We start from the raw sequence: 25,198 nt of genomic DNA on the forward strand, positions 1-25,198 counted from the left end.
ATTCTTCGGACTACGCTATTGGAGCCGTGCTCAGCCAGCCGGGCGAGGACGGAAGATAGCAACCAGTCGCTTACCATTCGCGGAAACTATCACCAGCAGAACTCAACTACGACATATACGACAAAGAGTTGCTGGCAATTGTGGACGCAGTACGCGAATGGAAGGTCTACCTCGAGGGCGCCGCCCACGAAGTACAGATCCTAACGGACCACAAGAATCTCATTTACTTTACAACGACCAAAGAATTGAACCGACGCCAGGTTCGATGGTATGAAACACTCTCTACCGTTAAACTTCGAATTTCTTATGTCAAGGGAACGGAAAACGCCAGAGCCGACGCTCTGAGCAGGAAACCAGAATATCTCGCAAACAAAACTCACGAATCCCACACCGTACTGCGGAAGGATGGTGATTCGCTAATAGTCAATCACCGACAGCTGGCCTCAACGGGCCAGGTCGCCGAGAAAATCTGGAGGGGCTATGCCAACGACCCGGTCATAGCCGAACAGAAGAAGCAGCTGGGCGAAGGATTCTCCTTCACCTCAGACGGCACGCTTCTGTACCAAGGACGAATCTATATACCCACTGGGGACAGGATTAAATTCGTCACGCACTGGCATGGGCTGCCCGCTCATGGACACCAGGGGGTAGCTAAGACACTGTCTAGGCTATCCAGGGAATACTACTTCCCAGGTATGAGGAAGGTAGTCAAAGACGTGGTAGCGTCGTGCGACACATGCATCCGGAACAAGGCATCACACCATGCTCCGTATGGGCTCATGAAGTCACCAACAACACCACCTCGCCCATGGAAATCAATCGCTTTGGATTTCGTGGTCGAGCTACCACCCTCGAAAGACCCAGTCACAGGAATCGTATACAACTCGATCTGTGTAATAACGGATAGGTTCACAAAGTACGCGTACATGGTACCAGTACTTGGAACACAGGACGCGCCCATGATGGCGCAGGTATTCCTCAGAACAATCTTCGCAAGCCACGGAATACCAGATGAGATCATCTCAGACAGAGACAAGCTCTTCACCTCGAAGTTCTGGAAAACTCTCATCGCGCTCTTAGGAATGAAGCAGAAAATGTCAACCGCATTCCATCCTCAGACCGATGCACAGACAGAACGAATCAACCAGATAATGGAGACTTATCTTCGGTGTTATGTGAACTACAAGCAGGACGACTGGGTGCAACTACTCCCACTTGCCCAGTTTGCATATAACAGCGCGGATCAAGAGACCATTGGAGTATCGCCGTTCTACGCGAATTATGGGCACAATCCCACGGCATACAACCCACCAATAGCCGGTCAGGGTACCGCGCAAGAAGCCATACTACAGGCAGGTGAGCTTAAACAGCTCCATGAAGAATTGTCAGCCGATATTCTCTTCATCGCGCAGAGATCTGCGATCTACTACAACAGAAAGCGTAGCATGGGACCAACGCTCAAGGAGGGGGATAAAGTCTACTTACTCAGAAAGAATATCACAACCAAGCGACCAAGTCACAAATTGGATCACAAGAAGCTAGGACCATTCAGGATTGCAAAAGTCAAGGGACCAGTCAATTTCCAGCTAGCTCTTCCAAGGACAATGAACATCCACCCGGTATTCCATATATCCCTCCTCGAACCAGCACCACCAGGAGCACCACCGGCTCCTGTCACCGAAATACAACCAATCAACCCGAACGCCGAGTACGAAGTAGAGACTATTCTCGACTGTCAGTATTCCCACGGCAAGGCAAAATATTTGATCAAGTGGAAAGGGTACCCACAATCGGAAAACACCTGGGAACCCAAGTCTAACCTCCACTGCTCGGGACTCCTCCAGCGGTACCATCGGGAGCATGGGGGACCGCGGCGGAGGGGGAAGGAAAAGAAAGCCCCAACCAGAAGGAGTCGGGCAACCCGGAAAAGGCTTGGGGATCAAGGGTAGGATCCTCGAGGAAGCGGGAGGCTTCCGCCAGGGAAGAAGCGGCTTCTTCCTGACGAGCGGCCTCCGCGCGTTCGGCAGCTTCAGCAGCGTCGAGTTCGTCGAGCGTCTCGACGCCTCGACGGATCATCTCTTTCTCGCGATCATCCAGGAAGCGCTGTTGCTTGCGAAGGCGGAGGATTTTCGCCATCGCCTCTTCCTCCTCGTCACGAAGTTTTTGGCGCTGGCGATCCAGCGAGGACCAGTCGCTCAAGGACGGGAGTTTCGAGGTGTAATTACAAGAGGAGCGCTTCTTGCGAACGCACTCCGAACAGCGAGTGGATTCCTTGGAATCCACCACACAGCGGCGCTTGTGAAGCCGACAAAAATCACAAGGAGACATTTCTTCTGCGTCTTGGGAACGATCGATTCGAAGGGCCAGGGCGATACGTTCAAGTTTCTTGCGGGTCGCCTCAGAGGTCATGATGGAAGAAGAAGACGGCCGTGGGCAGTCGTCGATATTTCCTTTGGCATACTTAAGCGTGGGGACCACGCTAGGCTAGGGAGGGGATAGTGTTACGGACGCTCCTGGGAGCCCGCTGGGTCCCAGGAGGAAATATCCTCAGAGCAGGCGTACTCCTGGGAGTCGGACGGCTCCTAGGAGTAAAGCTCACAGGAACCAATAAGGTCTAAGGAACATGTATCACATAGCATTACATTATAGTAGTATTGCAGGTCACGGTGATCTGGCAGCGGCCTTCCGCGGTCGGGTCACGTGACGGATCCCAGGGGATCCCAAGGGATCCAGTACGACTATGTCGTGAAGGATCCCAAGGGACCTGTGGGATCCAAGGAGAACGAAGGTTCTATATAAGACTGGCACGTCTGCCATTAGATAGGAGCTTCGTGCTCAACTTCAAATAGTATTCTGATACTTAGTAACTGTCTTCCCGTCTACGTGATACACCTACCTCTCGATCATCAGAGATCAACTGCAGCCTTCTGTATTTACAGCGAGTAAATACCGGACCGTTACAGCGTAGCTAGGAGCTAACGCTATAGGAGGGGGATAGGGTTTATCTTTTACGGAAAAACATTAATATATAGCAGCCAAGCGACAAATTAGACTATAAGAAATTAAGACTATTCAAGATTAAGCAAATCAAAGGACCTTTGAATTACGAACTCCAACTACCGAACACGATAAAGAAGGTATTCCTAGTATTCTATATATCCTTATTAGAAAAAGCACTACCGGGCGCACTACTAGCCCTAAAAACAATCGCAGAACTTATTAATCCGCTTAAAGAATATGAAGTAGAGGAACTGCTAGATTATTAGTATAAGTACGGTATTATTAAATACCTAGTGAAATAGAAGGATTACCTATAATCTAAGAACACTTAGGAACCTAAGTTAAACTTTCGCTACTTAAAGCTGCTTACTAGTTTCTATTAACGAAACCTAGGTCTGCTTAGAGCGGGTCCTTAGGGTTGAAGGGAAGGCCGACCGTCAGGTCGTAAGGGGAGTCGATGTCGCCGGAACTAGGACGTTCCGCGCCTACTAACTTAGCACTTTTCTATGCCTCCTCCGCTTTCCGCTTCTCCTTAGCTTCCTTTTCTAATGCTTCGAGAGCGTCAAGCTCTTCTATTAAGTTCAGCTTAGTAGTAATTATCTTCTGCTGCCTTTTGTAGAGGAAACGTTTCTATTTCTTTAAACGAAGGATTTTCGCTATCGCTTCCTCTTCCTTAGTATCTAACTTCTCGATCTAGGAGTTAAGGGACTCCTAATCTAACGCTATCAGTATATAGTTTATAGTACGTATATCGTATGTCTTATTTAGACGGGTATATCGACTACACCGAGTTAGTTTAGGATCGCGGGGCGATATACAGTCTTTATAATTCGTATTTTTATATCTAGTATAGAGTGCTATGATTTTTCCACTTAATTCAATCTGTCGCTTAAGCGTAATATAATTAACTCTTTTAGTTAAGCGTTCAGGTAGCATGATAAAAGAAGAAGACAGCCGTAGGCAGTTATCGATATTTCCTTAGGTATACTTAAGCGTGAGGACACGCTAGGCTAGAAGGGGGATAGTATCACGAACTAGGCTTAGTCTTAGTATAAGTCACGGGTTAGCACTATAATACTGATAGTACTACTAAGTGGATAGCACTAGTCGGTGTTTAGTACTAAAGGGTTAATAGTACTATTAAGAGAATAGCACTAACAAGAGAATAGTACGAATTAGCGAGTAGTACTATACTCTACGCTTATTATCATAATAATAGTTATATTAATCATAGTAGACATAGGTCACGTGATATGCTAGCTTGCTAGACGGGCTTACGGGCTTACGCGCCCTATAAGACGTCTTACACAGCTTACATAGGAAGTCGGAAGTTCTATATAACAAGTAAGTAGTTTCCTAGATAGTAGAGCTTCGTGCTTAAATCAAATAGTAAGTTTACACCTAGTTTACCACTGCTTATAACGTCTCAATTCCTATTAAGAATCGAGCGTCTTATTACCTTACTTCATAGCTAATACCAACCGACGAGTCTGTACTCACGACACCGACCGAGTTAGAAACGTTACACTAATTTAGGGCGATTTCCTCTCTTTTCCACACGCTTTCTATATCTTTATTAGCTACTACCTCTGCTATTATTATTCTGTCTTTCTTATCCTCTCCTATTCTTATATATATTACCTCTCTTACCTAGCCTTTACCTCTTTAGCTTTTACTATCTCTACTACCTCTCCCTCTATTATAGCCTTTATTCGCGTAGTTCATAGCGTTACTAGTAGCTATAAGTCGAAGCTATTCCCTCTATTAAATTTAATATTCGTTAAGCTTTTATATAGTATCTCTAAGATCTAGGTCTTATGATTCTAAGGTAAGCGCTATAGTAATCTAAGCTCTAGATACTAGTAATAACTATAATAGCTTAAGATATATATCCTTATTAGTAAGAGGTTTACTATCGCTACTAAGCTTTACTTTAAAGAGTAAGAGCCTTATAACGTAGTTCTAAAGTATTTCCTCCCCTAGGATAAACTTTATCTTAAAGAAATCGTCTCTTATATTAGTAAAAGTAAGACTCCCTTAAACTATTTTACCTTTATTAGCGTGAATAGCTTCTTAGAGAGGCTTAGTGTTATTTAGTTTAATAATATCTTTATACTTAGGAAAGAGAAGCTTAGAGATTAAGTTAATAACTATTTTAAAAGCTTCCTTCTTTTCCTTAGCGTAAGTATTCTACTAATTAACACTATTTAGCACGCTAACTTTAGTAAGAATATAATAAAGAATACTAGCCTTAGCTAGCTCTTATTCAGTCTTAAGCTCCTATTTAAAGAAGTTATCGAACTCTAGTAGAGTTTTACCTTTTAAGGCTCTAGCGATATAGGGAATTAGTGCTTTTAATTAGGATAATATCGTAGCGTAGTAGTAGATACACTAAGAGTTAATAAAGTAGAGATCTTAATAAAAATGAAGTTTTAAGGTCTTTTTTCGATCGATTGGAATTACTACTATATTATAATTACAGTTGCATAAGAAGCTACTACAGAGAGAGAGAATCTCCTATATAAAGGGGTAGCGTACTCAGTAGTACGGCCTACAGTACTGAGTCTACGCCTACAATCCCTATATTTCTAACACTCTGACTTGCCGAATCGACACGTGACACAGGACATCCAATGATGAAATCGATTGCATCGAAGAAAAGCAGCTGATCTAGAAGAACAGTTTAAGAAGAGATGGTTGAGCTCATTACAGAGTACAGGCTTGAAACCACTAGTTTGGATCCGTTATCCGATCCTTTGTGAGAGATTCAGCTCGGCAAATCTGGGCTCATGCTGGCAGGCGTCAATTTGCGCCGTATTTTCTCCAAGCTCACGTCCTCAGCAATTGCCAAAAGCACGATGAATAATAATGAATGCGTCAATATACACACAGTACAAAAGCTAGGCAAATTCGTTTCGAGTCTAAGATAGATTTCCCTGTATCTCTGTAAAGATTTCGAGCTTCCTATTTGAGCCATGGGCTGCATACATCCGAACACTACTTACGTAGGGTTCAGCTCCCGTCATATCTTCTGGTATCAAGCCAGCTCCGTTGCTAATTTATCCTCCATTATTGTTGCCTGCATTCAAATTGTTATTGCCAAGCATATTAACCCTCACTTTACGACCATGACTTCTCAAATCTCACCCGATCTAATTACCGAAGGAACAATCCCATTTTCCCCACCAGGAACCGACAAGGAATGTTCAACCTGGTACAAAATATTCGGATCTCTCCAATCGAAATCTCGCCTCCATCTGATTGTTCTCCATGGTGGTCCAGGACTCAGCCACGATTATCTCCTTCCCATGCAAGAACTCTGGACTCTGCATCAGATCCCCATAATCTTCTACGACCAAATCGGCAACGGCAAATCCACCCATCTCCAGAAACGAAAGGAGATGAAACGTTTTGGAAAGAAGAGATATTCTGGGACGAATTGGACAATTTCATCCAAGGCCTGGGATTGAAGGAATATCATGTCCTTGGTCAAAGCTGGGGTGGCATGATGGGGTCGAAATGGGCTGGGATTAGAAAGCCAAAGGGATTGAGGAAATTGGTTATAAGTAATTCACCGGCTGATCTCAATGAGTGGGAGAAAGCCTATGCGGGGTATAGGAAGTTGTTGCCGGAAGCTGTGGAGGCGAAGCTGAGGAAGGGAGAGGGGGCTGAGGATTGGGAGGGAAAAGAGTATGAGGAAGCGTTGATGTACTTCTTTTCGAAGCATATGATCACGGTGAAACTGATGCCAGCTGAGCTTGAAGAGAGTTTGGCATGGGCTGGGAGGGATGGTACGGTTGCGATGACTATGTGAGCTGTCTTCTGCATATATTGGGGAGGGTGTTTAGGCATTGCATGCTGACTGGTCGAGATAGGTCCGGACCAGACGAGTTCAAGTCTAGAGGTGTTCTGAAGAACTGGTCAGCGGCTGAAGCTTGCAAGGATATTGAAGTTCCAACTCTAGTGATCAATGGAACTGATGAAGGGGCAAGTGATGAGGCTGTCAAGCCATTCGTTGAAGGTATCAAAGAGGTGAAATGGGTCAAGCTTAAGAGCAGCACTCATTGCCCGCTGCATGAGGAGAAAGACAACTATCTGAAGGTTGTGTCCGAGTTCTTGTTGGGCGAGTAGAAGAAACATCTTGCTTCAAGGGGCTTCGTAGCATGATACTTGCCATCTTACCAATTGCCATGTTATCAATTACTATCCAATACCAAAAAACACAGCTTGAAATATTCTTCTGACATTTGTAGAGAACGAATGGGAAGGAGCTGTCTGTCTAGTAGTATCTCAACGATAAATATGTTTGACGGACAGGGACAGAGACACTCTCGGCAAAAATGGAAGAAATATCACCCACCAAAAGACAAAAACAAAATATAGTGAGCTGATGCTCACTCAGTCTTGAGACCGACGAAGGCAGGATTTGAACCTACGCTCCCGAAAGAAATTGATTTGGACAGTACATCTGAAAGAATCAGAGTAGCAATTCTAGTCAATCGCGTTAACCACTCCGCCACTTCGCCTTGATCACTTGATTTATGATTGAGTGTTCTTATCTGGACCAATATCATAGCTAAGAATGTGTGGAGCGGTGAAGAGATTTTCTGTGGAGTTGTGGTTATGCCTTAGCGAAGGCTTGATATCCACTCGATGGGCCCCCCTTTTCTACTCGCTTAACGTAATTTTTGCCAGGGTTGCAAAGGTCACTTTGTTTATATCTGTGTTTATTTTCTTGTTAGATTTGTTTTTATACTTAATATCCAAAGTCTTCATAAACTACTCTCCTGCCTGCTAGCCAATTCAAAACTTCACTCTTCAGCCTGGGCCCTACGCACATATACCACTCATCAACACCCACCTCCTCATTAACTCTTGCCACATCCCTCTCACCCAATCTCCTCCTCTCAATCTTAACCCCAGTATCCACCACGTCTTTCAACAACCTCAACTCCTTCAAATCCAAATCCGCGTCCTCACCCGATAAAAACACCGTCGTCGCCTCAACAAGCTGAGGATACCTCTTCAAAGTATCAGCCACAAGCCCAATATCCCCAACTCCAATCCCCCACAGTAATCTCAACTGGTTCACATCCATACTGTCAACTTGCCCTAGCAGAGGTGTGATGCCAATTCCTCCTGCAATGACAGGAATAATCCCACCAGCTTCTTTCTTTGCGAAGCGAAATTCCCCGCCAAAGCCCTTTAGGGGGACTTGAAAGCCGCCTCTCAGGTTTGCGCGGCGTTGTTGTTCGAATAGGAAGTTGGTTACGCGTCCTACTTTGCGGATAGTGAGTTCAAACTCGTCATTGGCGTTTGTCGTCCCGCTTGAGGTCGAGGGAGGGCTCGACACAGTGAAAGTTCGCATAAAATCATCGTTCAGTGATTGTGGGTCTTCATCTCGCATATGACTGTACCCTTGGTCAAGATAATCCTCAAATGCCAGTGTAGCATACTGTCCTGGCTTCCAGGTGGCTATGGCTGAGGGATCTTCTATGCGAAAGCGGAAACGAGATATCGTTGGTGTGAGCTTAGTGGTGCTGACGAGAGTTGCGTAGTTAAGTTGCTCGGATGTGACGTTGATATGTGCGATCTTCTCGTTGGCTGCATATTTGACGGGTGGGTTGTAAGGAGATAATTCTTCTGGTATGCCTTTAAATGTGAGTCCTTTCTCCACGAAGCGAGCGGAGGTAATGGTGAGTTTTACTGCCAGGTTGGACCTCAGCAATACGGAGCTAGCTTCTTTTCCTATCAGAATCTCGGTTTTCCCCGTCAGGTACAATACGTCTCCTGAGTCGAAGTCGGGGACAGTGATACCGGCCAAAGGGTTCATCTTGAGGTTCCCCAGGGTTTCGTACATTCTGTTGCCAGAATACTCTGGGTAAACGAGGACGGCCCCTGACTGATCATTTGAGATGACTCTGACGAAGCCAGCTGGACCACCTCGGTGGTTCGTGTCTACATCTTCTGAGCCGTCAGAGGAGGACATGAAGAACATATCTGCTTTCTCCAATAGTGCCAGAGCTTCAGGTGGAAGCTGAGGCGAGTCTGAAATAAGTTTTGGTTGAGGTGTGAAGGGAACAATCCGTTTTGAATTTAGGTATTTTGGACAGTTGCCTGTGGAAATGTTAGCATTATCAACTTTTGAATGAATATTGGAACTTTACATACCGACACTCTTATTAATACTCACAACCAACTGCATATTCCCAACTTCCTTTTCTCCCCTCCCATCTCCACTTACCTCCATAGCACCAGCAATCATATGCCCATGCAACTTAACCCTCATCCTACTCTCCAAATCAATCGTCAAACCCCCCACCATCCTCCCCTCCCCCTCCTCCCTCACAATCTCCCCCTCTCCCGCACCACCCAACAACGCCTCAACAACAGGATCAAACCTCCTATCCACCACCGTCTTCACCCCCACCACATTCTTCGCAACCGGTCTCCCAAACCCGGGATCTCCTCCCCAGATAGTCGTCCACGGCCGATCCTGCTCATCTAATGTACCGAGCGCTAGTAACGGAGCACCTTGGATCATATATCCCGCGCCGGGAGATAAGAATGGTGAGTTTGGATTACCTTGCCCGGACACGTGCATGATGCGATGCATTTCCTTCTCGCCCTCGTTCCAGGGGAGACCTCGTGAGCCGAACGACATTTCGAAGGTGTTTTGGTGGAATGATGAGGGGAACGTGATGGATGTGTTCAGGAAGGGGATTGTGGATAGGTAGAAGGAGGTTAGGACTTCCATCTGGGAGAGTGGAGGGGTAGTGTTATATTAGTTGATGGAGGAGTGGTGGGCTGGATGGGCTTGGGTATCGTCATGGGTCAATGAGGAGGGAGATGCATGACAAAGCGAGAGAACATTCTTGCAGCATTTTCAAGGCTGTCAATTTAGTCTCAGAACTATGTTCAAACCCCAGCTATTCCCCGGAGAAAGAGATGCAGTTCAAGCTCGTTACGAGGGAGCTAGTCAGGTCTGTGTTTGTGTTGTAGTAATCAGCTTGTGCAGGTGACGGGATTTGCGGGATTTGGTGGTGGCTGCTTACGGGAATACGCCAAGTGATGCAAAGGGATGTGGAATCAGTGGGTTTTAGCTAGCTGTAGCTTAATTAGCATTTGACTGCGTTCGAGCAACAAGGCTGATCTTGCTAATTGGTGAATGGATTGGTTGTAGTGTCGTCCCCTGATTGAAGGATTTACGAGCTTCTGATCTGTTTTGGCACTGGGTCAGGCTCGAGAAAAGCATATCAGATTTCCAGACGTTGTTAACAAGTAACCAAAATAAACAACTGGCGAATCTTCCGGAATCAATGCCAGTGAAGTCAATATCACAATTCTGTTATGATTCCCAGTCGTGTTCGCCTCTCCCTCGTTTTCACCTCGCTTGATACCACTTGGAAGGTTTAAACTTAATGAACTCTGGATGCTGCTTTCAAGGATGGACCAAGCTCTGAGATCATGCAACCCTCGCTTGGTCTGCGTGAAGAGCGAAGGAAAGAGAATTACGTAGAGCAAAATTTCGTGTCTGACAACATGCTGTGCCCTGAATATCTGAACGTGTGTTACAAAGGTTGAACATCGCCTGCAAAATTACAGTCTCAAAATAATTTGGAAAGGGAGAGGAAGAGATCGCATCATATCGGTAGTGATCTAGTCCAGGAAATCAGTCCGTGAGATGGCCAAGTAGGTGCCCAAGACAGCCCGTGAGTTGAACCCTTCTTTGGCTTTACCATGCAAGAGTCGGAGCAGACCTGTCCAGTTGAGCGGAGAAAATAATGAGCTGTCATTTCAAGTCTTGTATACCCTTCCAAGCATAAACCACCGAGAAGAGTCGCCAATCCTGCTTCCTGCATTACAAGTATCATACAGTTCATACCATCCAATTCCGAACCGTCCCGAAAAAGTAACGCCCCTAGGACCCCAAACCCATAATAACAATAGAGAACGCTCTATGAACCAAGTGCGAACCGTTTCTCAAACTCCTCATACAGCTTTGGACTGATCTCGTCGCTGCTGTTACCCTCTACTTCCCATAAAACGCCTTTCTTAGCATAATGCTCCAGCAGAGGCTCACTCGTCTCCTTGAATTTCTCTAATCGTGCCTTCCAAGTCTCCTCATCGTCGTCCTCTCGCTTTGTCAGGGGTTCTCCAGTCAAATCGTCTTTTCCTGGTACCTTCGGTGCATGGAATGTAGTGTTGTATGACCGTCCCGAAGGAGCATGAACCCATCTCCCCGCAATCCTCTCTAGGATAACCTCAAACGGAGTCTTGAGAGACACTACGAGATTGATCGGTATTAAGGCATCCAGTTGTGTAGCTTGTCCGGCAGTTCGGGGAAACCCATCGAGTATAAAAGATGCCGAGGGATCATCGGATGTTTGAGGTGGGGGAGAGATGTTCGCGAGAGAGGGCTGCTCGACGTATGAATCGGTATCGAAGTCTTCTTGTACGGCAGTAGCAGAGACAGAGTTGAGATTCATGGGTGGTTGACCGGCTGGGAAGAGCCATCCTCGAGTCTTGAGTTCGTGGAGGATCAGACGGAGGATCATTGCATCGGGGACGAGAGCACCGGACTTCATTGTGCTTGCGGCTTTGATACCTGGTAGGATGTTAGCAATGCTTTAGATTTGAGAGTTGTTGAGAGTATACCGAGAGGAGTTTGATTCTTGACATTGTCTCGGAGCAGATCTCCAGAACTGATGGCAGAAAGTTGTGGGAATCTTTGAAGAAGACGCTCAGCTTGAGTGCCTTTCCCAACTCCTGGCGCTCCAACCAAAATTATTCTTGCGGCCTTGGATAACTTCATTTTTCCAATATTCCCAAATTCCAGGGGTGTTTGATTGTTCCTTGGGGCCGAAGCTCGAGTCCGGTGCAATGGGTCGATGCGACTTGCGCCTGCGCCTGGCAAGCAAGACTATTGTCTACAGCAAACCTCTGAACGCCTAAGCTAAGATACATCCATGGTGAATACTGTTTAAGAAGAAGGAGGGAAGGGTATGGTTAATACAGAAGTGGGAGAAAGAAGGACGACGGGCGGACAAAGACAGATAATCGGTGGTTGTTGATCTTGATAGAGGAGTAATATAAAAGTGCTGCGTGGAGCGGGGAAAAGCTCAGGACATCAGACCGACCGACTGTTGGACCGCGGCGCCGGGCGCTCACCGGGCGCTGAACGGTTGAGCGCAAGTCTTGGCGACCCCGGATCCAACAGCTTGAATGTTGAGGGATCGCTCTTACCCCTGAAACTGTACCTGAATTGCTTTTTTGGCCTGCCAAACTCTCGGGATAAGCAGAATAGGTATCATAATATGATAAAATAGCATATGAAAGATGATAGATGAACTTTGAGAGAAAATACGCTCTTCGGAGTCCCTCGGTGACTTCCAAGGGTCCTGCATGACGTCCGCATGTGGCGATACGGCTTGGATCACGTGGCGTCGGGCAAAATCTTCCAGAATGTTTATTGGAACACATGTCTCCAGATCCGGTTGGCTCTGTAAGCATCGCGCGGAATCCTCCCTTTTCATCAACATTACAATGTTATCCACTTGATTCATTATCACCATTGGGAACCCCGTTTTTCTACGATAATTGCTGCGACTCTGCGATACCCGCCGAAGAGTCTTGTTGACGAGACATTCGCTATTCCAACATGAGCGCCTCTTCCAGGCTGGTCCGCAATGCGGCGCAAACCTCATTCATGGGCGGACGTAAGTCATTCTCAGACTGTAGATTCATCTTTGGCGATGTACTAATACTCTGATGATGTAGCTCGTGCTCTGCCTCGAACTGGTCCGTCGTCTGCCTATACAGCCTACCTGCGTCGCAATGCCCGAAACATGCCAGCAATGATGCCAGCATTGGCCATCCTCATCCCTCTTAGAAGCGTTTCCACCGATACACACACACACGGACCTGGTTCGAATGTCCCACCGCCAGGATTCAACGCCCAGCAAGCTAAGAAGCCATTGAAGGATACTGAGAATGCCCCAAAAGCCAACACGAAGGAAGCATTGGACCAGGCAAAAGAGGAGCTTGCACCAGTTCCGAACGATGTTGCGACTGCGGTCCCAAAAACGGATGCTACGGAATCTCAGTCCCTCGCGGAGTTAACGGGCATAAAGGAGGAAAAGGCCGTTGACAAGAAGGACCCGAAGAAGGAAGAGAAGAAGTTGACTCTGGGTCAAAAGATCAAGAAGGAGGCTCAACATTACTGGGATGGAACGAAGTTGCTGGCAACAGAAGTCAAGATAAGTTCACGTTTGGCTATCAAGATGGCTGCTGGGTACGAGCTCAGTCGCAGGGAGCACAGGCAACTTCAAAGAACCGTCCAGGATATCGGTCGATTGGTTCCCTTCTCAGTTTTCGTTCTGGTTCCATTCGCCGAACTTTTACTTCCAGTGGCCTTGAAGTTGTTCCCCAATCTTCTTCCAAGCACATACGAAGGTCAGTCATCGAAAGACAAGAAGGCAACCAACCTTAGAGCTACCCGGAAGGAGGTTAGCAACTTCCTTCGGAATACATTGAAGGAGACTGGATTGCCTTTGAGCTCAGCAAATGCTCAGAGAGACGAGTTTACGCAATTCTTCCGCAAAGTCCGAGCCACTGGAGAGACTCCTTCGGCATCTGAGGTTATCAATGTCTGCAAGATCTTCAAGGATGATTTGACATTGGACAACTTGTCGAGACCACAGCTTGTGGGAATGTGTAGATACATGAACCTCAACACCTTCGGAACCGATATGATGCTAAGATATCAAATCCGTCATCGTATGAGACAGATCAAGAGAGACGACCGGGCAATCAGCTATGAAGGCGTTGACAGCCTGTCAGTTCCGGAACTCCAGATTGCTTGCTTGAGCCGTGGTCTCAGAACTCACGGTGTCTCTCCTGGTCGTCTACGTGATGACTTGCAAGCCTGGTTGGATCTCAGACTCAAGCATGGTGTTCCTTCGACACTCTTGGTTTTGAGTAATGCATTCATGTATGCTCAAGGCAAGGCCGATTCCGAATTCAATACTCAAATCGACGCTCTTACTGGTGTTTTGTCGTCGATTCCTGAGGAGCTGTTCCATGAGATTGAGCTAGAGGTGCACAATGCAGAGGGAGCAGCGACCAACAAGCAACGTCTTGAGGTCCTTAAGGAGCAACAAGAGCTCATTGAGGAGGAGAATGAGCAAGACAATGAGAACAAGAGCTCTGGCCGAGCCACTCCTCGTGATGATGAAGATATCGATGAGAAGGAGGAGCGCAGACTACAAGCAGCATCAACTGATGCGGAGAAGGTCGCAGTCAGCGAAGCCATCGAAGCAGAGAAGGAGGCTGAGCAGGTTAAGAAGATGGAGGCCGCTGCAGAGAAGAAGTCTTCATAGACTTGACCAGTGTATGTGCGACTATGCGCAGGTTTCCTTTGTTATTGTATAGCATTCTGGGATGGGCCATGCATGGATAAACGGACGGGACAAATCATAGAGAACAGAACCCCGCTAGAATTGCTGAACTTTTGTTAAATCAGCATTGTAAAAGATTCAAAAACAAATCTTCATTTCATTGATCAATTTGATGTAGCAAACCTCGCATGTGAATTGTTGCAACCTTCAACTGACTCAGCTCAGCCAGTTGGGGTTCGCCAAGCGCGGGCAGGGAACCAGGCTGCAAGACGTGGATTGCCTCAATGACGACGGCTCAAGCTCCACAAGCTTCCAGCGCATTCAACTACAGCTTCTTGTTTACTTCGTAATTCCCCCACAATATGACCTAAAATCGATCTTAAATTCATACAGAAAGACCGTCTCTCTGTTCCAAGCAACAACTCGTCCCACTTAATCCAGCTTGCGCCCACGAATCCCGACTGCCCCGCGCAGCCGCCGAGACGATGGAGAACGACGACTTCGCCAACATCTCCTGGCAGAACGACCCAGCTGGTCATGGTAGAAGACCTGGAGTTACCAGTCCGGGAGGGGAAGGCGAAGATGACGGGTCAGGAAATACAAATGGCAAGAGACGCGGCAGCGCTGGTCCTCTAGGACGGCATGCGGATGCGATGGATCTGGCGGGCGTAGGAGAAGGAGTCTTGGATTGCACCGTCACGCAACCCATCAAAGAGAACGACGGTACCAAAGATGCATACGTCTCGTATCTGGTTACTACGAACGTTAGTATAGACGGATGAGTTGCGACTCCTGCTCAAGCTGACCCTGGTAGACTACTTTCCCCTCCTTCCAGAAGCCGACGACGACTGTCCGCAGACGCTTCACGGATTTTGTCTTTCTGTATAAGACGTTGAGTAAGGAGTATCCAGCATGTGCGGTTCCTCCGTTACCAGATAAGCATAAGATGGAATATGTCCGAGGTGATCGATTTGGACCGGACTTTACACAACGCAGGGCCAATTCTCTCCATCGATTCCTTGCCCGTTTGGCACTTCACCCCGTGTTACGGAGGAGTGCTCTTCTTATCATATTTCTGGAGAGTACGGACTGGAATGCTACTATGAAGTCTCGGCCCCAACGAGGTGGATCGGCTTCAGAGCAAGGTGCTTCTGGAGTCTTCGATAACTTTACGGATACATTCATCAATGCCTTTACCAAAGTCCACAAGCCAGACAAGCGATTCATCGAAGTCAGAGAGAAGTCCGATAAGCTCGACGAGGATCTCGGACACGTAGAGAAGATCGTAGCACGAGTCGCTCGTCGAGAAGGCGACCTAGAAACAGACTTCAAAGAACTAGCCGAGCAATTCCAAAAGCTAGTCCTGCTTGAACCCGGCGTCGAGGAATCAGTCAACCACTTCGCTCACAGTGTTGAAGATACTTCTGGGGGAATGAGGCGGTTGAAAGAGCACACCGATCAGGATTACCTGGGCAGTCTCCGCGATATGCAAGCCTACAGCTCGGCAGTCAAGAACCTCCTCAAAGCGCGCGAGCAGAAACAACTTGATTTCGAACAGCTGACTGAATACCTCACCAAGAACACCTCTGACCGGGACATCCTGGCCGCTTCTCACGGTGGCAGCACAGGCGGACCAGGCGGGTTCATCCAGCGCAAGATCGAAGACGTGCGCGGCGTTGATCCCATCCAATCAAAGCGTGAGAGGCTCCGGCGTCTGGAGATCCGGATTGAGGAGTTGACGAGAGAAGTTGAGGAGGCGAAGAAGACTACAGAAGCGTTCGATGAGGAGGTTGTGAGGGAGGTGCAGGATTTCGAGCGGATCAAGAGGATTGAGTTCAAGACTCAGTTTGGTGGGTTGGCGGATGCGCATGTGGAGTTTTATGGGGAGACGATTGAGATTTGGAGTCGGTATATTCGTGAGATGGAGGCGCTTGGGGCTCCTATTGCTTGAGATTGAGGGCTTGAGCAAGCAAGCAAGCAAGCGTATGCTGTTGATTGGGGTGTGAATACTGGCCGGGGGAAGGCGTGATGATAATACCTATGCTGTTTATGATGTTCTGAAAAGGGGAGAGTGAGAAGCACTGTTTACCTAGTGATGGCTTGGGGATCGTATTGATAGGGGGGATTGGCGTTTAGAATGGTGGCTTTTCTGGTCCGTAGGCTGGGCTTGTGGAACAATGGACTTCTGTTCTAATAACCACTGTTTCGCTCTCTCGGTTTCTGCACCGTTGACGTCCCTGTGTATCGCGATATCAGGTCTTGGCTGTGCAAATTCCGTTGCTCAATCTCCTGTATCAGTCTCGTACCTAAGCGAGAATCGCCAGGCAGATAACTCTATTTCAAGATCATGAAAATACCTCCCTACGATTGAACAGCTAGCTACATGTATCTCACTGAAATCCACCCACCTACTGTTTACAAATCTTAAATCCCCCGTCGTTCCATACAAATTTCCTTCCAGGCATCAAACATGCAAATGGAGAAAGCTTTATGCCTGACGATTAGTAATTTTTGACAATCGAATATCTATTGTCATTTCTTGTAAGCTTCTAAAATGTTGTCATTCATGGTAATACTACTTGAGCTGGAGGAAATGATACATGTAAAAGGAATAGACGGAAAGGGGATTATTTAAAAACGTCGTTGCGTTGAAAGATGGCAAGATTTGAGACCAGAGATCTATTGCTAGGCGGTGTGTCTGCCGTGAGTACTCGGTTGCTTCATGAAATATCTGTAATTGTCTGGCTCTCTCGCATTTGCTTGGATTTGAGACTGCACGGAGAGGTTTATATATCTTGTTGGGAATGATGATGAAAGTCTTTACTGACTGCTGCGTACTGTGGCACTGCTGCAAATAATCGATTCGTGAATAGTGCGTGGACTCTGTACAGCAGAAAGCGTGAAGCACCATTGATTAAATAGGCGAGTACAATTTGCTCTTGAAGAGAATTTGAGAGACTATGAACCGTCTAATTGATGAGAGCTGTGTGTCATAATTTGGCCTATGTATATATTGGGACGGCAGGAGCTCTTGAGGCTCATGCTAAACCTCTTGACCAAAAGAAGAGAAAGCTATATGCCAAGCGGAAACCGAGCTTTGACTTCTGATCCATTTGTGATTGTTATTTGCTTCATTCTTCTACTCGTGGCTCTCTAGGGTGGAACAAATAATGTACTTTACTCTGCTCACAGACGTCTAGGATAGAAGTTACAAAAGTGCCATTCTGTTGCCATTTCTCTTGTCGCTATCATTTTATAAGTCTAGATTAGATAGTGGCAAGAAGCTCGAGACGGAACTGGAAGAATGACGAGGCAACATGTTCTAACATGAGCTGGGCACTTGCTGTTTTCCTCAAGCACGAGCTGTCTGCCCGCCTGATAAGCAATTTTGGAGACGCTTTGTGTGACGCGAGCGGCGTAATTTGGATCCACATGGATTTGGAGAGGATGGTGGTGTGTAGTGAGGGTCAGGAGTAATATATAGTTGTAATGTTTGATTGCAATATCATCGTGGGACCACGGCCTATCTAGTTTATAAATAGCAACAGTGGTTGCAAAGAAGTGCTCACCAGAAGTGGTGGAAAGAGATCAAATCTCCAAATATTATCACGTTGTCAGTGTTATGCTGTTTAGCAGATTACATTCATAAAGAGTATGAATGTCTGGTATTTGTTGGGGTACCAATAATATGCCTTCGTTTTGCCATCTTAGTCACCAAAATATCTTATTACGAGGAGTCTATTGTTGTCATCGAACTTCCCATTGTCAAAGTTTAAGATTCACAGCACTTTCGCTGGGGACGATCTGTACTAGTGCCCGTACTTTTATAAATTAATTCAACGCTCCAAAATATTACACATAGGAGTATATCATTTTCTCTTGGATGCGCTCCAGTAGTTGAGAAGCCGTCTCATGTTCCTATCGGCATTTGCACGTCGAGGCTTGTAGATTTACTATGCTCTGACATGGTTAATGTACTGATAGAAATGCTGATCTGAGATGAATGGGTGAAACCATGAGAGTTCTTTGATGAAAGCCATTTTGGTTCGCAAATCACTGGAATGCTGAATCCTTCGAGTGAAATGAGAACAGCTGAATCGGAAATTATTGCCGCGGTTTTCTGCCAATGAATGGACTATGAGCTCAATCACCTAAGCTTATTGCTCCTTTGTGGGTATTTAAACAGAGGTACTTTCTGCGAACAATCTACCGGAGAAAAAAACTGCGCATGGAGCTCAGCTGAGGGGCCTATCTTTGTGAACGGACGTTCTTACACGCCTCGGCTCTATCGCTTCGAATATGGTCTTAACATAAGGACTGAACCTGTTCCATTCTAATTCAACTATAGGAGTGGACGAGAAACCTGATTTATGAGTCTAAATGGTGTCTACTCAATCTCGGTGTTGTCATTCTTGGAAGTGTTATCAAGCACTTTCCCCATTGCGTACCCAGCCCAGCCTCTTTCATTTGTCGAAACCCACCACGATCAAAATTTCCAAAGCGAGAGATTGCTCTAGCTTTGGAATTTTTTAATCAAAACAAACACGCTATAATACGTGATTTGATGACCACAGAAGGAGTAGCACCGACAGCATGAAGAGGTTGCTCGTTTATTTTTACCCAAAGCTGAGGTACTAGTAGGTGGCGGGGACCTGGTATTTATTAACAAACGTCTGTTAAACTCATATCGGTGCGTTTCGGTACATTTATCAAGTTAGTAAATGATTTACTTGGAAAAGAACAGGTACTTCGACCCTGGCACTGTATGGCATGGAAAATTTGACATAGCTGATCACTCATATTGAAGTGGTGAATGATCTCTAATGTAACAGAGTATTTTGGAGATCTATAAAACCAATGCTGTTATGAGGGATATAGAAGTCTACATACTCATAACCCCCACGAAGTCGAAGATTTCCATTGTGGGATGTAATCCATCGCTTTAGGGTATTATCTGGAGATGTATCTTTCACGGAGGAGGAGGTTCAATCACCGGGAGGTGGAAATGTATCCTCCATATAAATTGTGCTACACCTGGCCAACAATTTTATATCTCTCAGTACACTGCCACTTTCAGTCCTGCTGTCAATGTCATCAAAGCTGTTGTTGACTTTCCTGTTCTTAAGCGAGCTCTAGTAAACGCCACGGATTATGACAACCGGGGGCCAAGTTACTTCGCATCCAACTCTCTAAAGATCTTTGATTTGAAGCACAGAATAAGAAGTAAGTCGGCAAGCATATTTTGCTTCTTATCTTCTGTGAGATTTTTCGATGATGAAAGACTGGCGTCTCACTTGAATTTTATACTTCGGCGGCTTGTGCATTTGGTTGGAGCCGCTTATCGTCAAGTAGAATTACGGAACTTCAGAAGGATGGTGGGTATTTAATTCACTACTGCTACGTGTAACAGTTTTTGTACTATATAAGGTCTTCTGAGACCACACTTGTATTCCGACCTCGACCTTCCCAATCGCCGCCACCGCCCCCCATGGGCACCCATTCAGACTCGAGTATGTATATAGCATTGAACATTTCAGCACTACTTACTGCTCTCATTCGATGGAGAAATCTTGATCGTCTTCATATAACCTTAGAAATCTTCTGCCCGCGATGTAGCTGACCTAGAATTCAGTTGTTGTCATTGACGTAAGTGTTGTCACCTATTGATTGACACTCCAAGTCTTGATCGTTTGAACAAAACGCAGTTCCTGGAAACCAAAATCTTGCCATCTTTGGACCTGTGAGTGACGATAATGACCTGATCAATTTGAGTTTGCACATTTTTCAAGGCAGCAACGCCGACAGCGCTGGAAGTACTTCAAATATCTATTGATGTCTGTGCTGCGTGACTGGAGAACCAGCAAGCTGGTGGGCTTGAGATATACATATATATATATGTATGATTTTTGTCGTTACAGATAACCTGCGGGCGAGCTTGTGAATATGATGAATTGTCTGCACCTAGAACAGAATATGTGATTCGCATGCACCAGGTGAGAGGGCAATGACTCTCTGCCACACACATGGTCGGAATGGTAAGGTGAAGTCTGAGGTAGGTTATGGGAATATAAAAAGCCTACCATAGAGTTTAAATCAAGAAGTGCACTTGGAAAGAACTGAGCAGGGAAGACTAAATGCTTACACTCTTCTTAGCGACGTTTGCTTGCGATGTTGATGAACCATAGTTGTAATCTTAAGAAAGACGTATCTTCCTTCTCAGACAAATTCTGTAAATTTTAAACTTTCCACATTTGAACCTGTTTCGAAATATGTTTCTGATTATTATCATGTCCATTATTATTATCAAAACTCTCATTTTTGCTATTTTACCTGCCCTGAGAAACCGAGTCGCTAAGCGAGAAACAAGTACTTCGTAAACATTCCAGCTGCTAGTCTCCAGTCCAACACGACATCCTTGAAAGCAATACCTGTCCTTCGCCGCTTAATATTCAAATTTCTTCCAAACTCCAATAGTGTTGTTCGCATATCTTTTCGCAGTTCACTTGCTCGCCTTTCAAAAAGCTTTTCTGGGCTCCGATAAAGGGTATATATCCACCCCCAGATAAGGACGTAGTATTTGACTGGATGTTGGAGAGATATTGAATGGAGCTGTTAAATTCACGTGGAAGACCAGTTTTGGGAGGGTTTTTGGCATTTTCCATTCCGTTCACAAGTGCACAATCATCCATGGTAGAGCATAAACATGTAAACCCTCTCATCACTCACTTCCCACACGTCACTTCACGCACATCGCACCTTCCAACAAACCCAGTCCTCAGAAGAAACGTGATTCAACTCAGCGAAATCAACATCTCGCCTCCCCTTCGCGCGTCTGCGATATAAAGTTTCCTTCTCAAAATATAAAAGTTTCAGAACAGCTGAAAGGAGAAAGTGAGAAAAAGACCAAACTGTGGTAGCAGTACACACATATATGTCACTCACTCACATATTGGGTGAGGGAGGGTGGGCTGGGCTGGGCTGAGATGTGAAGGATGATGAATTTTCTAGTGAGGTGTGTACACTTTGGACCTTTTGTGTCGTTCGGCTGTGGAGTTTTACTATTGCGAGAGAGAGGTTTGCTGTCGAAGTAGATCTCGGTGTCGATTGCCTCCCTCTCTACTTCACCTTGTATCTCATCATATACTTGTTCCCTCCTGCTCATCACATATCCAGCTCCCAGCAAATGGTTTAAAAAATGATTCCAGGATATCGCGATTTCTGTTCATCTATCTTCCTACGATAGTTTGGAGGCCTGGGATTAGGGTACGGGCTGGGAAGGGTGGACAAGTACTGTACGCTTCACTTATTGTCCCGTGCCGTGTTGTGGGATGGAGAAGGGAAAGGGAAAAGGTGTGCTTTGCTGGGTGGTGGGGGGTATTTATATGAGATTTGGGAGGTGTGAGGGGGTTTGGGATAAAGACTGCTGGCTAGAGGGGGTGGCATTCACTGCAACAGATGAGCTCCAGAGTATTTAGGTGTTTTGAATCTTCGCAGTCTTGGCTCAAACGCCCGTGGGAGCACAGAAAGATGGATAAGATCCAAGCAGGAATACAATCGAATTCAATAACAAAAGCGCCACTAACAACGCCGGATATGATTGATGTAATCCCAGTCCAGGCCACGCCAAGCCAGGTCAGGCCAATCCAATTCAAAGAGCCTACGGTACGCCTCGTGTCAAAAAATACCTATCCATCTATCAATCAAGACACGAATGCATGCAAAAGTTTATCCAGCCCCTCAATCAGACGTTTTCTACTTATGCAACAACCTCTCCGTATGATCACCCTTCTCATTTCCTCCCTCCAGCGGCTCATCATCATCATCCTCATCATCCGATCCAATCACATGTCTTCCCCCCTCATCATCACTCTCCTCCTCCTCATACAGCTTCTTCTCCCTCTCATCCCCACCCTCATCACCATCCACATACTCGCCATCACTCTCGTCCTCACTCCCCGCCGCAAACGCATCGTAAAGCTCGCCCGCGCGGCGCTTATTACCTTTCTTGCCGCCGCTGCCGCCGCCCATCTTGCCTGCGCCGTTGAGGCCATCGGCTTCGTCTTCTTCCAGGAGGTCGAACTCCCATTCGTCGCGCGGGTTGTTGCGGAGGCGTTGGCGCCGCGCGAGGAAGAGGTAGACGCCGAGTCCCGAGCAGAAGATGAGGATGAGGGCTGCGGAGCCGTAGATCCAGATTTGGGTGCGTGGGGAGACGCCGAGAGTCGGGAAGAAGGATGGGAGCCAGCTTGTTGGAGAGGCTGTTGCGGAGGTGGTGCTGCTGCTGGTTGGGGTGGAGGTGTTGGAGGCGGTGGGTTTGGTGGGGCGGGTGGGTTGGTCGGTTGGGTTGGCTGGGAGGGCGGTGGAGGGTTGGGGGGCGGGCGTGATGGATGTGGTGGTGCCGGCGATGGTGGTGGTGGAGATGATGTCGGTGTGGTTGTCGTCGTCGTGTTCGGTGGGCATGGGGAGGAGAACTGCTTTGGCGGGATCGATTGATTCACCCCAGAGCTTCAAGTGCCAGTCGATGAAAGTTCCGTTGTTCTCGTTTACGACTGTGTCCTTGACCAGGACAGTCCATTTTCCGATACCAGACTCGCCCCTGATAGATGTTAGTATATGTTGCCGATGATAGATGTGTAAAGCTTACCAATGAACGACGGACATGAAAGTCCAGTCGACGTAGCCCTCTGGAGCTGTATCGAGACGGCGAGTGACTGCAATGTGACTGATAATACCATCAGGGCTGATCAGGTCAACACTGAGATCACCTCGCTTAGTATGGTCAATGTTCATTGTAACAGTGACATGTTCGAGACGTTCCAGATTGGCACCCTGGAGCATCTGGGGTGTAACCTCGAAAGATACAGCTAAACCTTCCTCCCCCTGAGGAATGGCCTGGTTGACATGGATCCAGGGCGAGTAGAAATAAGCTTGTGGTTTAACGTTTTTCCATGTTTTAGCTGCTTCAATGGTGGCCCATGTGTCAATCTTTCCATAACCGAAAGTATGACTGAATTTCTTGCCAATGGTGGTAGTTTGCCATTCTCCAGTCTCGAGGTCAATCGGCAAAGCGGTGTTCATGACCAGGTATTGCATATCTCTCCAAGTCAAATCAGGACGTATTGACAGGACTAGCGCAAAGATTCCTGCTGCAAGAGGTGCTGCAGCGGAAGTACCACCGTGCCCAGCGTAGCATTGATTGGCTCCTACGTCTGTCGTGTGCTGGGACAAATTAGCACGGATCTTTCGCATTGTTCAATCAACTTACAATTGCATCTCCGCTTCCACTGCTGTAGGTAACAACCAGCTGTGCCGAACACTTCTCTGAATAGTATGGATGAAGTCCCTTTCGATCAATGGCTCCTACAGAAATACTGTAAATGCTGTTGGTATACCCATCGAAATTGCAGTTGTCCTCGTTTCCAGCACCATTTCCAGATGCGAAGACGTAGATAGAACCCCGACCATTCCGCCCATTTTGAACACCATTGAGCATTGCCCGCTTGATCAATATGCCAGGCGCATCCATTGATCTCCCATCATCCGGTGGACCCCAAGAACAAGAGTAGATCTGGTTCTTCTGGAAGGCGTAGTTCATTGCAATCGCTTCGTCAGCATCCGTAATCAATTTGGACAAAATTCGGAGGCCTGCAATCTTCGAATCGTATGCAACTCCAACACCACAAACGTTGTTCTTAACCGCAGAAATCTCTCCAGCGCATCTTGTACCATGTCTATCGTCGGACAAGCGGGGTTTTGGTTCGGGTCCAGCATCGTTGAAGTCCCAGGATCCCTCTGCAAAGTAATTGTCTTTTAAATCATCACTATACATATCCAAACCATCGTCCACCATTGCCACCGTTGCGTTGTGGCCTGTGATACCCTGCAACCATACATCCGTAACGTTGACATCATGACCTAGCTGTACAGGATTGAAGAGATGCCATTGCTCTTGGAAAATGGGATCTTGGATTTCCAAAGCTGTCGCTACCTCCTTGAGCCTTACCATGGCGGCGTCGACCGGAAGTTCCACTTGTCGTTCTGCTTTGGGGGCAGAGTATCCGGCTGGCGGAGGGGGTATAACTGTTCGTTTCTCCATCCGAGGCTTCATCTTCTGCTTCTGTGCCAGCCTGACTCCCTCAAGGATATCTGATGCTCCAATCGACCTCTTCCGCCGCTTGAGTTCCGTCAGAGCCGTCCGTACCACATCCTCATCTTGCTTATGACATGAGAAGATGTGGTGATCTGCCAATTCTCCCAGCTGGCCTTCGTGCGTCAAGCCTAGCCGGCTAGCGATCTGTGAGGGAGGAGTCGTAGGGTCGAGATGAAGAACATAATAATCTTGCGCCTCGTAATTCCGAGCCTGCAGATTCGAGGCAGATGCGAGATAGCCCAGACCGAGGAGGCCCAGTACTGAATGGAGTCTCATGTCGTATTGGTTGCTGGATCGCGAATTACTGGAAAGAAAGAAAGAATGATGTCGAGCGAGCCAGATTTGCGAAAATTAGGATTGACAACGTTTCCTAGCAACGTTTGCGCATTGATGGTTTGGATGTTTCAATGTCGTGTCCCAGGATATCGGTAGTTGGGAAGTGTTCGATAGGCTATTAGAAGGAGTCTGGCATCGTCTTCGGGCGCAACAAAGTTAATTAAATCCAAACTGAAGAGAACCAGCAGACAGTGTAGGGTAGGTAGGCAGCGGGTATTACTATTTCGGACGGGGTGGGATGAAGATCGGGGTCAAGTCAATTGTCTTGTTCTGTCTCCCAAGGCCACATAAGCTGGAGAACGGTTTCATCAGCTGA

The 25,198-nt window shown here is 46.8% G+C and overlaps 6 protein-coding genes across 6 annotated transcripts; 3 read left to right on the forward strand and 3 right to left on the reverse strand.

Annotated features, from left to right (window-relative positions):
* Positions 1 to 5,698: 5,698 nt before the first annotated feature.
* Positions 5,699 to 7,531, forward strand: ONS95_000152 (uncharacterized protein). The gene is made up of 2 exons (XM_058493295.1): positions 5,699 to 6,810; positions 6,876 to 7,531. The coding sequence occupies exons 1-2, from the start codon at positions 6,203 to 6,205 to the stop codon at positions 7,129 to 7,131; spliced, it is 864 nt and encodes a 287-aa protein (XP_058363495.1). The 5' UTR covers positions 5,699 to 6,202; the 3' UTR covers positions 7,132 to 7,531.
* A 225-nt stretch (positions 7,532 to 7,756) lies between these two features.
* ONS95_000154 (uncharacterized protein) lies at positions 7,757 to 10,769 on the reverse strand (the record flags this gene model as incomplete). Its single annotated transcript, XM_058493296.1, has 2 exons — positions 9,172 to 10,769; positions 7,757 to 9,117 (listed from the first exon to the last, which is right to left on the reverse strand). Exons 1-2 carry the CDS (start codon positions 9,755 to 9,757, stop codon positions 7,757 to 7,759), a joined length of 1,947 nt encoding a protein of 648 aa, XP_058363496.1. The 5' UTR covers positions 9,758 to 10,769.
* A 189-nt stretch (positions 10,770 to 10,958) lies between these two features.
* Positions 10,959 to 11,815, reverse strand: ONS95_000155 (uncharacterized protein; the record flags this gene model as incomplete). The annotated part of the gene is made up of 2 exons (XM_058493297.1): positions 10,959 to 11,608; positions 11,659 to 11,815. 2 exons carry the CDS (start codon positions 11,813 to 11,815, stop codon positions 10,959 to 10,961), a joined length of 807 nt encoding a protein of 268 aa, XP_058363497.1.
* Positions 11,816 to 12,350: 535 nt separating this feature from the next.
* ONS95_000156 (uncharacterized protein) lies at positions 12,351 to 14,560 on the forward strand. The gene is made up of 2 exons (XM_058493298.1): positions 12,351 to 12,719; positions 12,781 to 14,560. Exons 1-2 carry the CDS (start codon positions 12,662 to 12,664, stop codon positions 14,379 to 14,381), a joined length of 1,659 nt encoding a protein of 552 aa, XP_058363498.1. The 5' UTR covers positions 12,351 to 12,661; the 3' UTR covers positions 14,382 to 14,560.
* Positions 14,561 to 14,638: 78 nt separating this feature from the next.
* SNX4 (intercellular trafficking and secretion) lies at positions 14,639 to 17,076 on the forward strand. Its single transcript, XM_058493299.1, has 2 exons — positions 14,639 to 15,163; positions 15,214 to 17,076. Exons 1-2 carry the CDS (start codon positions 14,885 to 14,887, stop codon positions 16,348 to 16,350), a joined length of 1,416 nt encoding a protein of 471 aa, XP_058363499.1. The 5' UTR covers positions 14,639 to 14,884; the 3' UTR covers positions 16,351 to 17,076.
* Positions 17,077 to 21,876: 4,800 nt separating this feature from the next.
* On the reverse strand, positions 21,877 to 25,143 carry KEX2 (pheromone processing endoprotease). The gene is made up of 3 exons (XM_058493300.1): positions 23,662 to 25,143; positions 23,041 to 23,615; positions 21,877 to 22,992 (listed from the first exon to the last, which is right to left on the reverse strand). The coding sequence occupies exons 1-3, from the start codon at positions 24,820 to 24,822 to the stop codon at positions 22,152 to 22,154; spliced, it is 2,577 nt and encodes an 858-aa protein (XP_058363500.1). The 5' UTR covers positions 24,823 to 25,143; the 3' UTR covers positions 21,877 to 22,151.
* Between the last annotated feature and the right edge of the window lie 55 nt (positions 25,144 to 25,198).

The sequence above is a fragment of the Cadophora gregata genome (assembly GCF_030347475.1).
Source record: "Cadophora gregata isolate MNR1 chromosome Unknown scaffold_1, whole genome shotgun sequence".
In the NCBI taxonomy this organism is placed as follows: Eukaryota; Fungi; Ascomycota; class Leotiomycetes; order Helotiales; family Ploettnerulaceae; genus Cadophora; species Cadophora gregata.

Coding starts and splice junctions, on each gene's coding strand:
- ONS95_000152 (XM_058493295.1), top strand. CDS start 6,203: ATGTTCAACCTGGTACAAAATATTCGGATCTCTCCAATCGAAATCTCG. Junction 6,811..6,875: donor GGTACGGTTGCGATGACTAT/GTGAGCTGTCTT, acceptor TGGTCGAGATAG/GTCCGGACCAGACGAGTTCA.
- ONS95_000156 (XM_058493298.1), top strand. CDS start 12,662: ATGAGCGCCTCTTCCAGGCTGGTCCGCAATGCGGCGCAAACCTCATTC. Junction 12,720..12,780: donor AACCTCATTCATGGGCGGAC/GTAAGTCATTCT, acceptor CTGATGATGTAG/CTCGTGCTCTGCCTCGAACT.
- SNX4 (XM_058493299.1), top strand. CDS start 14,885: ATGGAGAACGACGACTTCGCCAACATCTCCTGGCAGAACGACCCAGCT. Junction 15,164..15,213: donor CGTATCTGGTTACTACGAAC/GTTAGTATAGAC, acceptor TGACCCTGGTAG/ACTACTTTCCCCTCCTTCCA.
- KEX2 (XM_058493300.1), bottom strand. CDS start 24,822: ATGAGACTCCATTCAGTACTGGGCCTCCTCGGTCTGGGCTATCTCGCA. Junction 23,616..23,661: donor GTGGAAGCGGAGATGCAATT/GTAAGTTGATTG, acceptor AATTTGTCCCAG/CACACGACAGACGTAGGAGC. Junction 22,993..23,040: donor TTCATGTCCGTCGTTCATTG/GTAAGCTTTACA, acceptor AACATCTATCAG/GGGCGAGTCTGGTATCGGAA.